Raw genomic sequence first — 17260 nt, forward strand, 5'->3', positions numbered from 1 at the left:
ATCTAAATTTGTTTAAATTTAATCGAGACTACGATACAAAAAGTTTCCATCTATACAAATCAAATCAAGAGTGAACAACTATTTGTTAGACATCACCAAATTGTCCCCCCTGTACAATACTTGGATCAGATGAGGACACTAATTTCATTCACAGTTTTACGACTACGGTATAATGCGAACATTATCTTGTTGAAATAAATATGAAATTCACAACAAATATTTGAAAAATGGGGGAAAGGTTTTTGAATAAAAACTGTTTACGACATCATGATATTCCTACAGTAAACAACGAAGTAGAGGACAGCTGAAGCAAATGTGAACTTATCTCGGGAATTTTATAAATCTACTAGCTAATACCTTACTAAAATCTTTTTTTCAAACCGTTTTAAAAAGTTGAGTTATATCAGTCTTTTGAAAGACGACAACTTTGAGATTGTTTTAAATGGATTTAAGATTTATTAGTTATTGTAGGAATTTAAACAAGTACAGTATTAGAGTTACATATGTATATCAAGTTTTTTAGGAAATAAGATATTTTCAATATAATCGGCTGGTTTTTTCTAGTTTTAGTGGAAATGTAACAAGCTTACGCTTTTGCTAATGTATATTTATTCGCCGGTTACCTGGTACCTTTGACGACCTGATGTGACATTTATAATGGCATATTAGGCCTGTGTCCTCCGCAAAATTGACGTTTGATAGTAACACTTTTTCAAATATTTTGGAAAGGCATGCTTATTGGTCCCTAAATGACGGCAGTGTTAAATCTTTCCCGGCTTTATCTATTTTGACGATAAGTGCCTTTTGAATTATTTCCCTTTTAATAAAAATATAACTGAAAACTTTCCACTTAGTTTTGGTAGTTTTAGCAATCCGGTTTATTTAGGATAACCGCTATTTCATCTGATATAATACGTCATGACATTCTGAAGAATTTTTATTTTTAGAAAGTTAGACATTCGGACGATTGTAATAATTATTATATTATTCTGCTTATATGTAGCAAATTCAAGGTCATAGTTTACCGAAAGTATAGACATGCTCCAACATAACCTTACAAATTAAAGGAGGAATTACTTGAAAGGTAGCGTTCCTAAACTTGGATTATTGATGACAATTTAAGTGCCTAAGTCTTACCAAAATGGGAAGAATGAGATTATGGAAAAAACTTACGCTTATATTAAAATTTGCTTTTGTTAATATACTTGCACATAATTTAATTAGCAATATAAAACTGTTTACCTCTGATGCTCCAAACGCAAAGGAGGCGGCAGATTTCAAGCGACATCTGTCAAAAATAGCAAAAATCGGAGCAGTTTTGCCTACTCAAATTTGGTAAATTCAGCTGAATGCACGGAATTCTTACAAATTTGCATTAACATGGGTCAAATGCGCAAGTAAATGTAAATTAAGCCCGCTAATGCATATTAGCTTATTACTCTTATATCCAAACTATTGGGTGCAGTACGAAATTATTCGCATTTCTCGCCAGGATCAGCACGCAAATAAACATATGCTCTTATATTTGTTTATACAACTGCTAGTCCCCCAACGTTAAATATTACAAGCAAAAGTTTGCGCTCACTTTCTCCACAAAAGTAAATATTCCTAACGGACGTTTAATTTTCACTGCATTTTGTACACATTTCAACGGTGTCTATACATACTTATATATATGTACTACATATGTACACATAAACACGGATAGTTGTGGTCGTTTATCTGTGCATTTGAGTGACAACTGATTTGCTGTATCTGTGAGTAAAACAAATTGCTTCGAATTCAGAAGAGCAACAGCGCAGCAGCAGGTAGAAGCATGTGTGATGAAGGATGTGGCATCAGGCAAACGTCACCAGTGGCAGTTGTTGCAAGTCAACTATGGCTATTTGCTTGGCCTACTTGCCAGCCGTGAAGCAGAAGCTAAACACAAACATCACATACATACATACATACATGCAGATGTACGGGTACGTGGCTAAGTTTGTGCGAATACGCTTTGCCGCACCAAGGTTTAGAGAGGTATTTGTTGCAAATTAATTACGCATCTGATCCTGCGGCTGCTACCACAAATAGAGCCCCCGCCCCGAGTCGAACCGAGCAAATTTAAGCTGCGAAAAGCCAAAGCACAGTACCGGCTCGAGCCTAACGCTGTGCTGTGATGTGATTGCACGATTGCGATTTAAGTCAATTGCTTTTGACACAGACTAATGACCCGTCAGTTGACAGCCGAACAGCAACCAGTTGGCAAGCCCGTCAAATCTGCGGCAGCAATTTTATCCGTATCGCTCTAGTTTGCATCTCTCGTTAGCGCAGCAGAGCACACGCCGTGCATACATACATAAGTACATATCGCTGTGGCAAATGTGGCGTCTTTCCTGCACATTGCTTAAATGTAATTTTTATGTACATGTAAGTACATACTACTTGTATTGCGCATTTCTATATATGGCGGGCTGCGAATGTTTGTTGCAAATACGTTGCTGTTATTAGGTGGTCAGTTTGCAAACAGCACCAGATATTGAATTGCCTGAGAAGCAAATGAAAATTAGTAGCTTATTAAAAATTCATCTTATATGTATGTAGATTAAAGCGATTATTATTTCTTTCATTTTCGATTAATTGAGGATGCGGATTAGATTCTCTTTGGGCGATGTATTGAAGTTCGGAGTGGCAAAAATAAACGAATGCTTTTTGTGCAGCCAGATTGTGTTTAAATATTGTTGCTCTAATTTTTATAAGGTTTACCAAGTGGTATTTTATTAATAAAGGATTTAATAAGCATTAAAAAATAGTAATATTTTACAAATAAGTATATTTCCAGTAAACAAATTTTAGGTGTCTTTTAAAACTTTTTTATGACGAAATCCTTAGAAAAGTATTCGAAAATTAAGTACCTGTTAATTAATTTAAAGGCTTGAGGGAGTTTTCAAAACCATTCATATAAAAAGATAATGAACTTTGAATAGTTGTACTCGAATCCCTCTGACTCTTTAGATAATGAAATGTGTTGCACATTAGTACGAACAAGCTGCGAATCCAATGGGTCGTATAACAAAGCTTGCAACAACTGTTGACAAAAAACCGACACTGTGTGTTAATTTGTGCGAAATATTTTTCACCCTCCAAGTAGCTCCCACATTCATTCAATTCTATTTGAACTGCTTCGATTGATCAACATATACATATGTATGTATGTATATGTACACAAGTATATACTATGTACATATATACATATGTATGTATGTATGTATTTCGATCCGTGTTCCTTTTCTCTTCCCTGATTCTTTTTAATCTGGGCATTCACCGCGAGCTGCTTCGCTGACTGCAAGCTGAGTCTGTTACATCTGCGGTAAAACCGATAACCTTTTGTCAACCGCATTGGAAGCATCTGCCGCCTCAAATCATTCTGTTGCATTGGCACAGGAGTAAAGTCGTCATTCAAAATGAATAACGAATCACAAATAACGCGGCAGCGACGTTTGCCCTGGATTCGCTGCCAGTTATATCGGCACTATACAGTTATATTTATGTATGTACATATGTATGTACACACGATTGTATGCATAATTGCGGTTATGGTGTTATTGCTTGGTATGTGTTTACATTTGTGTGCATAAATAATGAAAATTTTATAATTTTGCAATGAGATGCAAAACTGTTTTTAGTTGGAATCAAACAATATACATACATATGTATGTATGTACATACATACATACTTAGTAAATCAGACTTGCATGGTTGGGTACACATATTGAGAGCAAATACTGAACAAAAAAACAGTGATAAGAAGACTGTTCCTTTTATGGCCTGCCCGCAATTGTTTCTGCAACTTAAGCATTATATCTATTTAATTATAACGGAATGAAAGAGTAATTAAATTTTCTACAGTGGCCAAAAGGTTGTAGAGGTATGTAGATAATTTGATTTAGATGTGACTTGCTACTGTGAGCAAAAAATAGTTAGAATTTGTTCATAATTTTAAAGTTCTGAATTATTTTTTCAAAATCAATGTCGTCACACTCAACGTAATCTCTTTGCCCCAATACTTTGAAGTGGTTTTTTCGGCTTCGGCTCACCTTTGCAACGATATTGGGCCATGCTGGTAGTCGAAAAGCATTGTTTTACAGACGTTAAAACGACGCTGTTAGTTGTCGATTCTCAAGCACCAATTTCTTTATTTTATTGACGTGTTGATTATCAGTTCATGTTGATGGCCTTCCTAGACGTGGTTCCTCGTCAACTCGTTCTCTTTGAATAATTTGTACAAATCAAAAACATTTGCTCAAACAATTATCACCTAAGGTCTTTTCCCAACTATCTGAACGTTTCGGCACCAGAAATTTAAATCCGCACCCAAAATTTAATGGAACTTCTTTGTTGAATAATTTCAATCATCGCAAAAATCGAACCGAATGCACTTTATGTACTTAGTATGTACTTCAAAAGGACAAGCGTATACTAAAGACTAATGATTATTTTGATGTGATCATACCAACCTAGAAAAAAATATTTCGACAAATGGGTTTTCGCACGAAATTTAAATTAAAAAGTCTAACTATTTTTTTTTTTTTTTTGTATTTAGGTTTTTGAGTTGCACCCAAAATTCAGAAAAACACCATTTTATTAATTTTTATTTATTTTCATTTAAACACCCTTTAAGGAAAATTAATTTGTGTAAGTTCAGAACGAATGGTTGCCTATATTTCCCGAAGAGCAGCCTAAACCTAACCTGAACGGAATTGAGTTCTACACTGGTCTGGGGAGGCAGCACTTTTTTACATTGTACAATAACTTTTCCTAAACCACTTATCCTGAACAAAGCAGTAACCACCATTCAGATTGATTTTAGCTACCAATATTTTAATTTTTTGTATATTGCCAAGTAGTCCATTATTTTCATAATTTCACACACCACACAATTTTGTCTCCACCATGCGAGCGTTCCAAAGTAAATAGGAATCTAGTGCCCTCTGGTGGCGCCATCTATATGTCGACTCGTGCGTTAGAATCTGCTATCTTTATCGATTGTCCAGTGAGAACTTCATGACATTTCATTGATTGGAAGTGAAGTTATTGCGTTTTCTGTTATCGGTGCGAAAATGAGCTTCGAACAAAGACCCAGAATTAAATTTTGTTTTAAGATTGGTAAAACTTTTACCAATTGACGATCAACATGTGGGCCAATCAAAATCCATGATCACCGGAAGTTCCATCGCAACTGTGCGTGAATTCATCAAAAATCAACCGAAATCATCAATGAAATTCTAGGAAATGGAATTGAACATCTCCAAAACATCAATTTATCGAATTTCGATCGAACATTTGGGCTTCATCATCATTAAAGAGGTCAAAAAGGAGAAAAACTTCCTTTACAATATTGTGACTGGTGACGAAACGTGGTGTTTCCAATATGGTCCCGAAACGAAACGCCAGAGTGCTGAATGGAAGGCACCGGAAATAGTGAAGATTTGGTGAAAATAGCATTTTCGGCATATTTTATTGTTTCACTATCAAAGAAGTATAAATGCAGTTTAAGCAAAGCAAAAATTACGGAGAAGATGGGTTAACCGAACGCCAATGCCAAATTTGATTTGCATAATTTCGTTCTGGCAATTTCGAACTTGAGAATGCACCAGGTCCTGGAAGGAGTCTTAAGTCGTCGAATAACAACTTGAGAGATACCTGAACGATTAAATTAGTGTAACGCGGCCATTCACAAGCACCTGAAACGTCTAGACTTAAATTTGAAACTTAACTCACATGTCAAGTTTCATGCTCTAAGAATAAACTTTGCTTCGTAGCATTAACGACTGTGATTTGCTTATCTATCGTCAAATTCATGGATCAAAGTGATCCATTTATGCATTATTACAGGCGACAAGCCGCAAGGGTTAAACATTTTATGTATCAATCTTGTCCGAAAGATGGCAAACGGTATTGGATTAAAATGGAGACCGTTAAATTTTAGAAAATGGTTTATACAATAAAAAAATCGTTAAATTACACTAAATCAAGAAAAAACGTTAACTTCGGTTGCACCTAAGCTAAATACCCTTCACAGGTGCATTTCTGTTAGTAACTATGTGTTCAGTTTGTGTGGAAGCTATATGCTATAGTCAACCGATCTTAACAATTTCTTCGGAGATTACATTGTTGCTTTAGGAAATAATATATACCAAATTTCGTGAATATATCTTGTCAAATGTGAAAGTTTTCCATACAAGCATTTGATTCCGATCGTTCAGTTTGTATGGCAGCTATATGTTATAGTGGTCCGATATCGGCCGTTCCGACAAATGAGCAGCTTCTTGAAGAGAAAATGACGTTTACAAAATTTCAAACGATATCTTAAAGACTGAGGGACTAGTTCGTATATATACAGACAGACAGATTGCAGACGGACATGGCTAAATCGACTCAGCTCGACATACTGATCATTTATATGTATATAGTGCTCTTCCGATCTTAGAGTCTCCGACGATTCCGGTGTTACAAACTTCGTGACAAACTTAATATACCCTGTTCAGGGTATAAAAACACAAACTTAATTAGTGAACTATCCATCATGTACATACATACATACATATGTATATTTATAAACACATGCGATCTGACAATAAGATACCAGTAGCAAGATTGCAACGTTTAACATAGCGGTATAAAGTTTTTTTCATAAAGTAGCGGCCTGTTGTGTCAAATAAGAATAAGAGAACAAATACATACATATGTACATATGTATGTATGTAAGTAGGTTCTGATTATTTTAAAGGAATGTTTAAATAATTATTAATACGATGGTTTAGATATTTCAAAACCAAACTTATCTTATCATTCCACAGAAAAACTTTCTTCTTCTTAATTGGCGTGACTTCACCTTACGCGATTATAGCCGAGTTAACAACAGCGCGCCAGTCGTTTCTTCTTTTCGCTACGTGGCGCCAATTGGATATTCAAGCGAAGCCAGGTCCTTCTCCACTTGGTCCTTCCAACGGAGTGGAAGTCTTCCTCTTCCTCTGCTTCCCCCGGCGGGTGCTGCGTCGAATGCTTTCAGAGCTGGAGTGTTTTTCATCCATCCGGACAACATGACCTAGCCAGCGTAGCCACTTCTTCTTTTAATTCGCTGAATTTATGTCAATGTCGTCGTATATCTATACGTACAGCTCATCGTTCCATCGACTGCGAGATTCGCCATGACCAATGTCGCAAAGGACCATAAATCTTTCGCAGAATTTTTTCTCTCGAAAACTCGTAACGTCGACTCATCGGGTTGCGCTGTACACTCTTATAGAAGATGGTACCTTCTCTGTTTAGTTCTGCAGCTCGAACTATTTTCTCCAGAAGCAGGTTGAAGAAGTCACACGATAGGAAGTCGCCTTGTCTGAAACCTCGTTTGGTATCGAACGGCTCGGAGAGGTCCTTCCCGATCCTGACGGAGCTTTTCGTGTTTCCTTCTACCATATAGTAATTATTAAAGTTACTTCCTATTCTGCCACTGAGTAAGCCATGCATTATACATACATATATCCATCAAACTATTTAACTAAGTACATACATACATATGTATGTATATGTATGTAAGGAAATAAAAAAACAGTAAGCATATGTATGTAGCTTTTTTATTTAACATTCAAGGATCGCGCCAACAAATTTAATTACTTACGCATACCATACAATTACATAATTAAGTATGTATGTACATATGTAAGTCAATTGAGCGTAGAGATACTTAGTAAAGATCTCATATGAAGGAGCGTTAACTTTAAAAGTTGTGATGACGAAATGGTAAAAAACCTAATTTTTTTACGAAGTAAAATTGTTAACACTGTCAAAATGGAAATTTACAAAAGAAATATATAAGAACATTATGGAAAAAGAGTCTAGTAAAAGAATCGGCGGTTTATATGCCTCTTCTTTGGAGATCTCAACAAACCCAACCGAAACACAGATTTCGGATCATTACAATTACAAAATAATAAATAATATACATATGTAAAATAATTTGGTAATTTTCCAAAAGGAATAGAATTATTTAATTTTTAACAACAATGCGTTAACACCGAAGCTATAATAACCTTAACAAATGCAATAGATACCATACGAGAACTTTATTTTGTTTGGTCAGTTTGTAGGGTACTAGCCATAGTGGTCCTATCTGAGACAATTCTTCTGAGATAGTATTGTGGACAATAATCTACCCCAAATATCGTAAATACTTATATTTTGTCAAATAAAATATTTTTTCCACAAGTCTGAGTAGCATCTTGGGAAGAAATTGGCGATTGTATATTTTCAGATCGGTATCTCAAAACCTGGAGAACTACATAGTTCACTAATACGTAGCTAAGTCGACACAACTGTGTATGCACATAAGATCATGGGTACTTGTACCCTATTGCATCAGACTCATTATGAATCTGATTTTTACACAAAAAACGAATGATTCTATTTTGAACTTTCACAAAAAGAAATATTTTTTCATAATTTTTAATCACTTACTTTTCTTAATTTTAATTTACGATTCACGTTTTTTTTTTTTAATTACATTGTTGCTTAATTGAAGTGTTCTTAGCACACTTTTTTAAAAGCATCCCATAAACAAGAAAAAAAACATTTTTAATATATGTACATATGTATGTACATACATACTCGAAATAAATACGTACACGTTTGTATGTTTTCAAAGGTACATACATATGTACATATATTATAGACAACTTTACTTTCTACCGCAGTATTTCGAACTACTTATTTACTAAAATTTATACATATGAAGAAATGTACATACTTGTGTATAATTGGGCAGCACACCAGCAACCAATGGTTTTTCAGCCATTGCAAAGTGCAACAGGGCACGTGACTGCCGGTCATAAAGACACACGGAATCACTATAAAAAGGGGTAGAAAACAAAAAAATTCCGACGAAAATTAAGAATTCATAATTTTATGGCAAAACACACGGACAGACATATTCATGTCCATACGTATATATGTATGCAGCATTAAATTAGAGTTCATGATAAATCGTAATAAAATAAAAAGTGCTGTAGAAATACATACATACATACATACATATACATACATATAAAAACAGTCCCAAAAGTCTCAAAGAAATTGATCGCATTTAGTATGCAGCAGAGAATGCTAAATGCATAATTAGTTGCACACTTCATGGCTTAATGTGAGCTGAAAAGGAAATAATGGCCAGATGGGGCACGTTGCACAATGACATTAAAACCAAGCCAATAAAAAGAAGGCGAAGGAAAATAAAGAGGAAATTGTGACCCATTAACTGCATCTTCGTTAAACAAATCAATAAAAAAATAAATAGGCAATAATAAATAGCTTTTGAACTGCAACAGCAAAAACAACAACAGTGGCAACAACAGTAACATGAGCATCGGCAGTAGACTGGGCAACCGCGAATCATTTAATGTGCAACATAAATGTGTAAAATACGCACACATGGACGGTAACAAGAGCCTAAAGAATTTTGGGATTTTTATACTCTTGCAACACGTTCCTAGAGACTATAATAGTTTTGTTTACCTTAACAGTAACGTATCACCTAAAACTAATCGAGGTAGATATAAAGTTATATATGACATATGTATGTATACTACTGTGATCAAATTGAAAGGTGAGTTTTGTCCACTTCATCTCCTTCAAAGTAATCCCCTCCCTCTGCAATACACTTATGCCAACGAATTTCAACATAGCAATTGGAAAAATCCTCCGTCGTAATGGCCATCAGAGCCTTTTTCGATTCAGCTTTTACTATATATGTATCTTCAACTGAGTCAAAACTTTGTCCTCGGAGTGATCATGTGAATTTGCTGAATAGCCAGAAGTTACACAAAGGTTAATCAGGCGAATGCGGTGGATACGGCACGATATTAGTTCAAAATGTGTCGAAATGATCACGAAAGCCAATGCAGTATGAGATGGTGTATACTATGTATAAAAATTATCAGGATGATGAGACGAGCCGAATTTTGAATGACTGTCTAACTGTCCGTCTGACCGTCCGACCAAGCTATAAGTAGAGTAAAATATATCTTAAAGAAACTAAGCACCTGTGTGCAGAAAATTTTGAAAAAATGGGTGCAGTTCCGACCTTTAATATGTTTAATGAAGTCGCACGGTGCGATATCAGGTGAATACGGGAGTGGTTAGTGGTAAAAATGTGATTTTTGGTCAAATAATCGGTCACAATGATGTCCTTCGAATGTTGGACTTTGAACAATTTTCCGTCGTCAGTCCATTTGTGCGGTACAAACCGTGCACACACCTTTCGTATGCCCAAGTGCTCGGTCAAAATGCGATAAATCGATGTTTTGGAGATGTTCAATTCCATTTCCATGAAGCTTATAAAAACACATTTAACCTTAGCGGCTGTTAGAAACAAAGTGAGAATTTCACCAATCTCGCTTCTGCAATGAAATTTCAACTGGAAAATAATTCGTAATGCAATGGACGCTCTTGTTTACATAAATCCAAGCTCTTCATTAGAATGCTGCGCTGTAACTTACTTTATACTAGTGCACGAGTTTTTAAGTTTCAAGAGATGTGATGATTTTCCTAATTTCTTTCCTAAATCGCTACGCTGTTTACCAACTCAAACTGAAGTGAATGAAATTTTTTCATCTATATTACTGTTGTTGGACTTCATTTGTCGTCAATTCATGGTTAATTTGAATTTTGTTACTTCATTTTCCATTCGTTTGCTCTACTCAAACTTCAAAATTGTAGTTGTTGCTCATTTAATTCTGCTTTATTTTGTGATTGTCATTGTTGTTGATTTTTTCCATTTTATTGTGTTGCCATTTTCAAATTGTTAATTTGTGTTACTGTTATTTTTTACTATTTGCTCTTCTCTTTTCATTTTTTCAACCAACTATGAAAATACTTGTTATTGCTTTTCATTAGTATTCCTTATTTTATCAGTGGTTGCATGAGTTATTTTTATTGTTGTAGTTCTGAGAAAATACTCCAACTTTTAGCTCATCTCCAAGTTGACACAATCAGGTGCATTTTCTGCCATTACTGTGGCAGCGTGGAGTGTAACACCGAGATCCACAACTAAAACCACACTTGCAAGCAAAGCTTCAATTGAGTTGAACTGAAACTGAAGGCACAACTTGAAGTTCGCCTGCCTTGTTTACACTTACAAATTTCGTTGGCGTTGGTTCCAGCAGACGCGAACGAAGAACTGGAAACTCAAATAAAAAGAAACGATATGCGAAAAAACGGCAAGGAGAATATGAAAAAACTTCAGAAGCATTGGAGCGCTTCTTGGAAAACTAAGTGGCAAGTATGCGGAGCAAGTGCGACAAACGTGACCAACTGGGCCGTGGCAGCACTGCCGTTTGGCGAGGCGTAGGTGAATGCAGAGTGGGGTAAACATAGTGATTTTTTCAATGTTAACTCAACATTCCAATAACTGCAATTCGTATACATTAGAGCGGTAAAAAATTATAAAATTCCGTATGCGGGAAATATTATACATACGTATCTTTCTGAACAACTTTGTCTGAAAGAATATGGGTCTAAAACAGGCATCGAGCCAGCGTCTTTTTGGTTGAAGTTTAATTTTTAGACATTCCTCAGCTTTTGAGATATCCGAATGTAATTTCAACATTAGATTGATCATTTTTCGGAATCAGCCAGATTGGACAACAGATGTTCAGATGTTTTATGTTTCGGTACTCTGCCTTAAAAGCCAAGATCATGTAATTTTGCAAAATTGGGCTCTAGTACATATGTACCATAACAATGACAGTGAAAATAGAGAAAATACAACAACTACGTATATAACATATGTTTATCTTTCATACAACCGATTATTCACAATATTTTCGGTATCATACTTTCAATACAAAAACTAAGAGCATGTAAGTATGTATGTAATTTTTCATTACTGTTCTCTAATACATAATTAACAATGAGAGTGAAAATAAAGACAATCAGAAAACTATAACATAATCTCCCAACAACATTTTTCTTGTCTCTATGCCTAATTGAAATTTATAATTCATAAAATGGAAAATATTTTTCGAATGCGATATCAAGGATTATTCTGCGAGTTCTTAGCCTTTTAATTGAACGCATTAAATCGAATAAAATTTCAATAATCGGTTGTATAGGAGCTATGTGATATAGTTTTCCGATCTGACACCAACAAATGATCAATAGAATATCAAAATTCACTTATGTATGTATTAAATTTCATTAGGATTTCTCAAAAACTGTCTAAAAAAATTTTAAATCTCTAATAATTAAGTTTCACCTTAAAAATCGCTGCCTCGAAACCAGTTTTAGGCAAAGTTGTTGAGAATGATTAGGAGATCATTTCGCGCATTTGCAATTTAATGGAAAAAATTCGACCCGCTCTAATTTACATACATACGTACATATGTATATATATGTATGTAAAAGTATGAGGCTGCAAACTATATGCCGATAAACAGGAAAGTATTTTTCAGAAGCGTGTCGAGTTACTTAACTCAAATATGCGCTCGCTTCAATGTCACAATGACGCTTTTTTTGCATATTTTAATGATGAATGTCTTCCCAAACGATAGTGAGGTGAAGTGAAAAATCATGGTAGAGTATAAAAGCCGGAGATAAACTAAAGTTGGAAATTTTATTTCACTGCCCTGTCACCGCCGTCAATGGGTGTCAATATAAACAGAAAGTATGAAAACAAAACGTGGAATATTTTGAAATAGTTTTGAATTAGCATTCCTCGGGAGAAATAAAAGACAAAGAAGCAAATGAAAACTTCTGCGCACAAGCAATATTTGGAAATAATGCTTCTTCTAGCCCAAACCCGCTTTACAGTTGCTAAAACGTGCCTCCAAGAATTGCAATTTGAATGAGGTTTGACAGAAAAAATGTGCACGTAGTTTAATTAACTAACAAAGAAACCAACCTAAAATTAGGAATGACGAAGGATCGATTTGAATACTTATGTTGAAGGATATCACAAACATTTAAAAGTATTTGAGAAGTGGCTGTTTGTCAAGAAACCAAATTTTCAGCTTTATGTTCAAATACATAACTTTAGGCGAAGCAGCTATTTAATGCTTTCAATCAGAGTTCTTGGTCGGCAATTTTTATGTTTATTTAATATGTAAGTATATCAGCATAAAAATATGCATATAGTGAATTTTGTCAAAAAATATTACTTAAAGAAAATGATAATTCGATTGTGTAAAAAAGCAATAGCGAAATACGATTTACTTAGGCGCAATTCCGATTTTTTTGGAGCCGCGATTTGAAGGTACCGTTGGAAAGAGGAAGTCCTCCTGATTAAAAAATATATGTTATAGGTACCGCAAACGCGTAGTTTACGAGATATTCGACCTTAAAGTTCAAAAATTCGCAAAATACGAACATTTCAAGAAGCTATTTCACCACGTTAAACCCAGTTTATTCACATTTTTCTCTTCAAATTAATTAAATTACACTATAATCTTTTAAAAAAATCCACATTTTACACTCTTAGCAGGTTTTTTATTCAAAAAATCTTTATTTTAAAAATTACATTTTACACTCGTTTGAACCTCATTTGTTAACCAAAAATTACGAAGAAATGGAGCGCTGCCATCTGATGACAAGGCAATTCGCTGAAATTCCTTTTTTTTCGCAAAAGTTCCTCTATTCATGCATATGGATATTTTCTTTTTTAAATTTATTAAGCAAATAAGTAATATTATATACATGTATTAGTAATATTATATAACAATATTATATATAAGTACATATTTATAAGTAATATTATATAATAATGTTACGTAATAAAGTGTAAGGTTACAGTACAGTACGAAAATTCAAATTTTGTTTCAATATGTATGAGTGCATGATAACCGTTAAATATAACCACTTTATATCCAAAACTCATATTTAAAATATAATAATATATATATCGTCACCTAAAATACATACAAATTGAAATCGCTGACAGATATAATAACCAAAATGTATAAATTTTATAACGAAAACTTAAATTTTGTTTATATCCAATATGTAGGATTTTTAACAATTTTTCTTTGTTTGTTTTATCGCGTGATTCTTTTTTCTATATTAACTATAAAAAAAAAATACTTTCTACATATGTACATATGTATATGTGTAACACGTAATTTATGTGACTGGAGTACTTTCGCGAAGGCGACTGCGTTGGATATAAAGTAGTTATATTTTTTGGTTATCATGCACTCATATTGAAACAAAATTGGAGTTTTGGATATAAAGTAGTTATATTTTTTGGTTATTATATCTGTCAACGATTTCCATTTATTTTTTATGATACATTGGTTTGTATTTTAGGTGACGATATACTTATATAGGTATTATTATATTTCAAATATGAGTTTGAGTGCATAATAACCAAAAAATATAACCACTTTATATAAAATATAAATGGAAATCGCTGACAGAAATAATAATCAAAATTTATCAATATTATAACGAAAACTTAAATTTTGTTTGAATATGAGTGAATAATAACCAAAGAATATAACCACTTTCACCACTTTATAACAAAAAGTCAATATATTTTTTTATTTTTAACGCAGAAAGGAGTACTACGCGAAAGTACTTCAGTCACGCCGGGTATTCGCTCAGCCAGAGTTATTTTTTAGAGCGCGGTCGAAGGCCGCCAACGCAGAAAGGAGCACTACGCGATAGCACTTCAGTCACCCCGGGTATTCGCTCGGCCAGGGTTATTTTTTTAGAGCGCGGTCGAAGGCCGCCAACGCAGAAAAGAGTACTACGCGAAAGTACTTCAGTCACAAAAATTACGTATTACACATATACATATGTAGAAAGTATTTTTTTTTATAGTTAATATAGAAAAAAGAATCACGCGATAAAACAAACAAAGAAAAATTGTTAAAAATCCTACATATTTACTGTTTAAGATGTGGCAAGGCTCGTTTTCCTCATAATTGTAAACAATCTAACCTTTTCAACGATGAGTGTGCTAAGTGATTTTTAAATTAATACATTTAGGTAAAATATAGCAAAATAAAAGTGAAATGTAAGCTTATTTCAAAGCTTAGAGTGTGTATTTAAATTTACAAAGTAAAAAATGTGAAATAATTTTGTGAAACATAGAGAAATAACATGTTTTCTTAGTGCAAATTTTTGAACTTTTAATCGTGAATATTTTAATAAATATTATTAGTAATTTTTACATTTTTGCATATTCCTCCTCTGGAGAAGCTCCCCTATCCGTACATACATACGCCATTTATAAGGAAATTCGGTTTTTTTACCCCTCCGCCAAAGTAATCGGAATCGTGCCTTTACTTACACTTGATGTCACAAGTTCAGCATTTCGGGCTCTTTAAAGCTAGAAAAAGCTTTAAATGACATTTTTCTATAATCTTATTACTGTGAATTTTCCAGTTATTTTTTAATATATTAAATTTTATGTTCAGGCTTTGGGTTTTTTTATTGTCAAAACTCCAATACACAATTTTATTTATTTAATAACAAAAATATAATACACAGCCGACCTGTGCGAAAAGTCAGCTGCTTAAGTATATACTCTAACATTATTATTGCAAAATTTCAAAAGCTATCTCAAAAATTTTGGAAGAAAATAATCAAAAATATTTACCAAAAAAGAGCCAAATTAATTTGTAAAACGTTATATTACTCGTTAATTATGTAATTTGCTGAAGACCCTAGTATATCTAGGATCAAAAACCTAGATGTTATGATTTTGTACGATATACACGCTACACATGGCACCACTGTTCGAAATTTATTTCGATTTTTTTTTATTTGTCTATTATGTATTTCTAAGTTTTATTAAATCTTGTTCAGACTCGAATATTGGGATTATCGATAATTCGAAAACAATTCTTGCTGTAATTGTTTTGTTGTGAGATTTCCCTGTTTTTTTTTTTATCAAAAAATAAATAATAAAAATCAACTGCGATGATGTTACTGCTAAAAAAAACATCAACATGAAGTATACGTTTATCACCACGAAAAAATATTGTTTTTAAAAGCATGTGCCATATATGTACATATATATTCGTAAAGTATAATTAAAAACAAGAATTTTAAGACAATTTGACAAAAACCGCTATCCTGAACATTCACCCCGATCCCATCGTCGACAATACTTACGGGAACCACCCAAAGGCAATTAATTCTATTCTTTAAACATTTCCCTATGTGTATGTATGTAGATATATACATACATATGTATGTACTTGTATACTTACATATATATACTTTTACGGGTCCTTCCCTACGGAAGTTTGACAAAAAATTACATTTGCATCATCACATATGAATCCAATTACAACTTATGTACATATCTACTTTTGGCGCTTCTACTGAGATCAATGAACTTACCTAATAATCGCATCACCTCCTGTGGATTCAGATACACGTTCAGATGAGCTTGAACATTGCAGCACCAAAGCAGCAGCCAACATGTAAAGCTCAACCACAACGTTATGAAACTTCTATAAATTTGTGTAGCCATTTTGTGTACTCCTTGCTCAAAGAAGCCCGAAAATTGTTTTGCTAAATATAAACTTGGAAATCGTCGTCAAGAAATGCCAATTAATCGAATTGGAATTCACGATAAATAGAAACACATTGCACAAAGGAAACATAAATCCCACATTTTGCGATAAGAATGAAAACAAAATATTTATGCAGACTTTGGTGAATTCCTCTATTTTTCTTTTCACACTTTATATTTTTGTTGTTTTCTTTGTTTCTGTTATTGCACTTCACTTCAGCTGACATGAGGGATGTAAACAAATTGACTTTTTCACGGCTGCGCCCCACGATATCGACAATTTTCACTCTTTACCGGTAGCCTTTTCCTGCTCCATTCTCGACAAAACACACTTCAGAGAATTTCCTTCTCGATTGCATTTTTTAGATAACATATTTTCATTAATAAACATATGAAAATTCTGACAAATATTAACACGAAAAGCAGAAGCTACATAAACAACTCAATTTCTATTATATCTCTCTCGCGAACAACTTTCTTCCACGAAAATTTCCTGTCAACTAAAATTGATATTTTTGACAGTTCAGCCACAGCATTGCCAACAATCAAGATAGTTTTTTCGCTAAACAGCGCCCTCTATCGGCGACAAAGTGAAGCTAGCTAAAAACAAAGGGGAAGTGGAATCTAGCTGTTTGTGGACTCTATTTGCTCGCGTACTGTTGTAGCTATTATAACAGATAATAAATGTAAGAAGGAAAATCAGAGAAC

General features: G+C 33.8%; 1 protein-coding gene across 1 annotated transcript in view; it reads right to left on the reverse strand.

Annotated features, from left to right (window-relative positions):
• LOC120768594 (tyrosine-protein kinase Dnt) overlaps nucleotides 1-17027 on the reverse strand; it is a 202187-nt gene extending 185160 nt beyond the window's left edge. The window contains exon 1 of the mRNA XM_040095357.1: nucleotides 16378-17027. Coding sequence (XP_039951291.1) covers nucleotides 16378-16510 — 133 coding nt within the window. The 5' untranslated portion in view covers nucleotides 16511-17027. The remainder of the gene's footprint in view (nucleotides 1-16377) is intronic.
• Between the last annotated feature and the right edge of the window lie 233 nt (nucleotides 17028-17260).

Source organism: Bactrocera tryoni, chromosome 2 (genome assembly GCF_016617805.1).
Source record: "Bactrocera tryoni isolate S06 chromosome 2, CSIRO_BtryS06_freeze2, whole genome shotgun sequence".
Lineage (NCBI taxonomy): Eukaryota > Metazoa > Arthropoda > Insecta > Diptera > Tephritidae > Bactrocera > Bactrocera tryoni.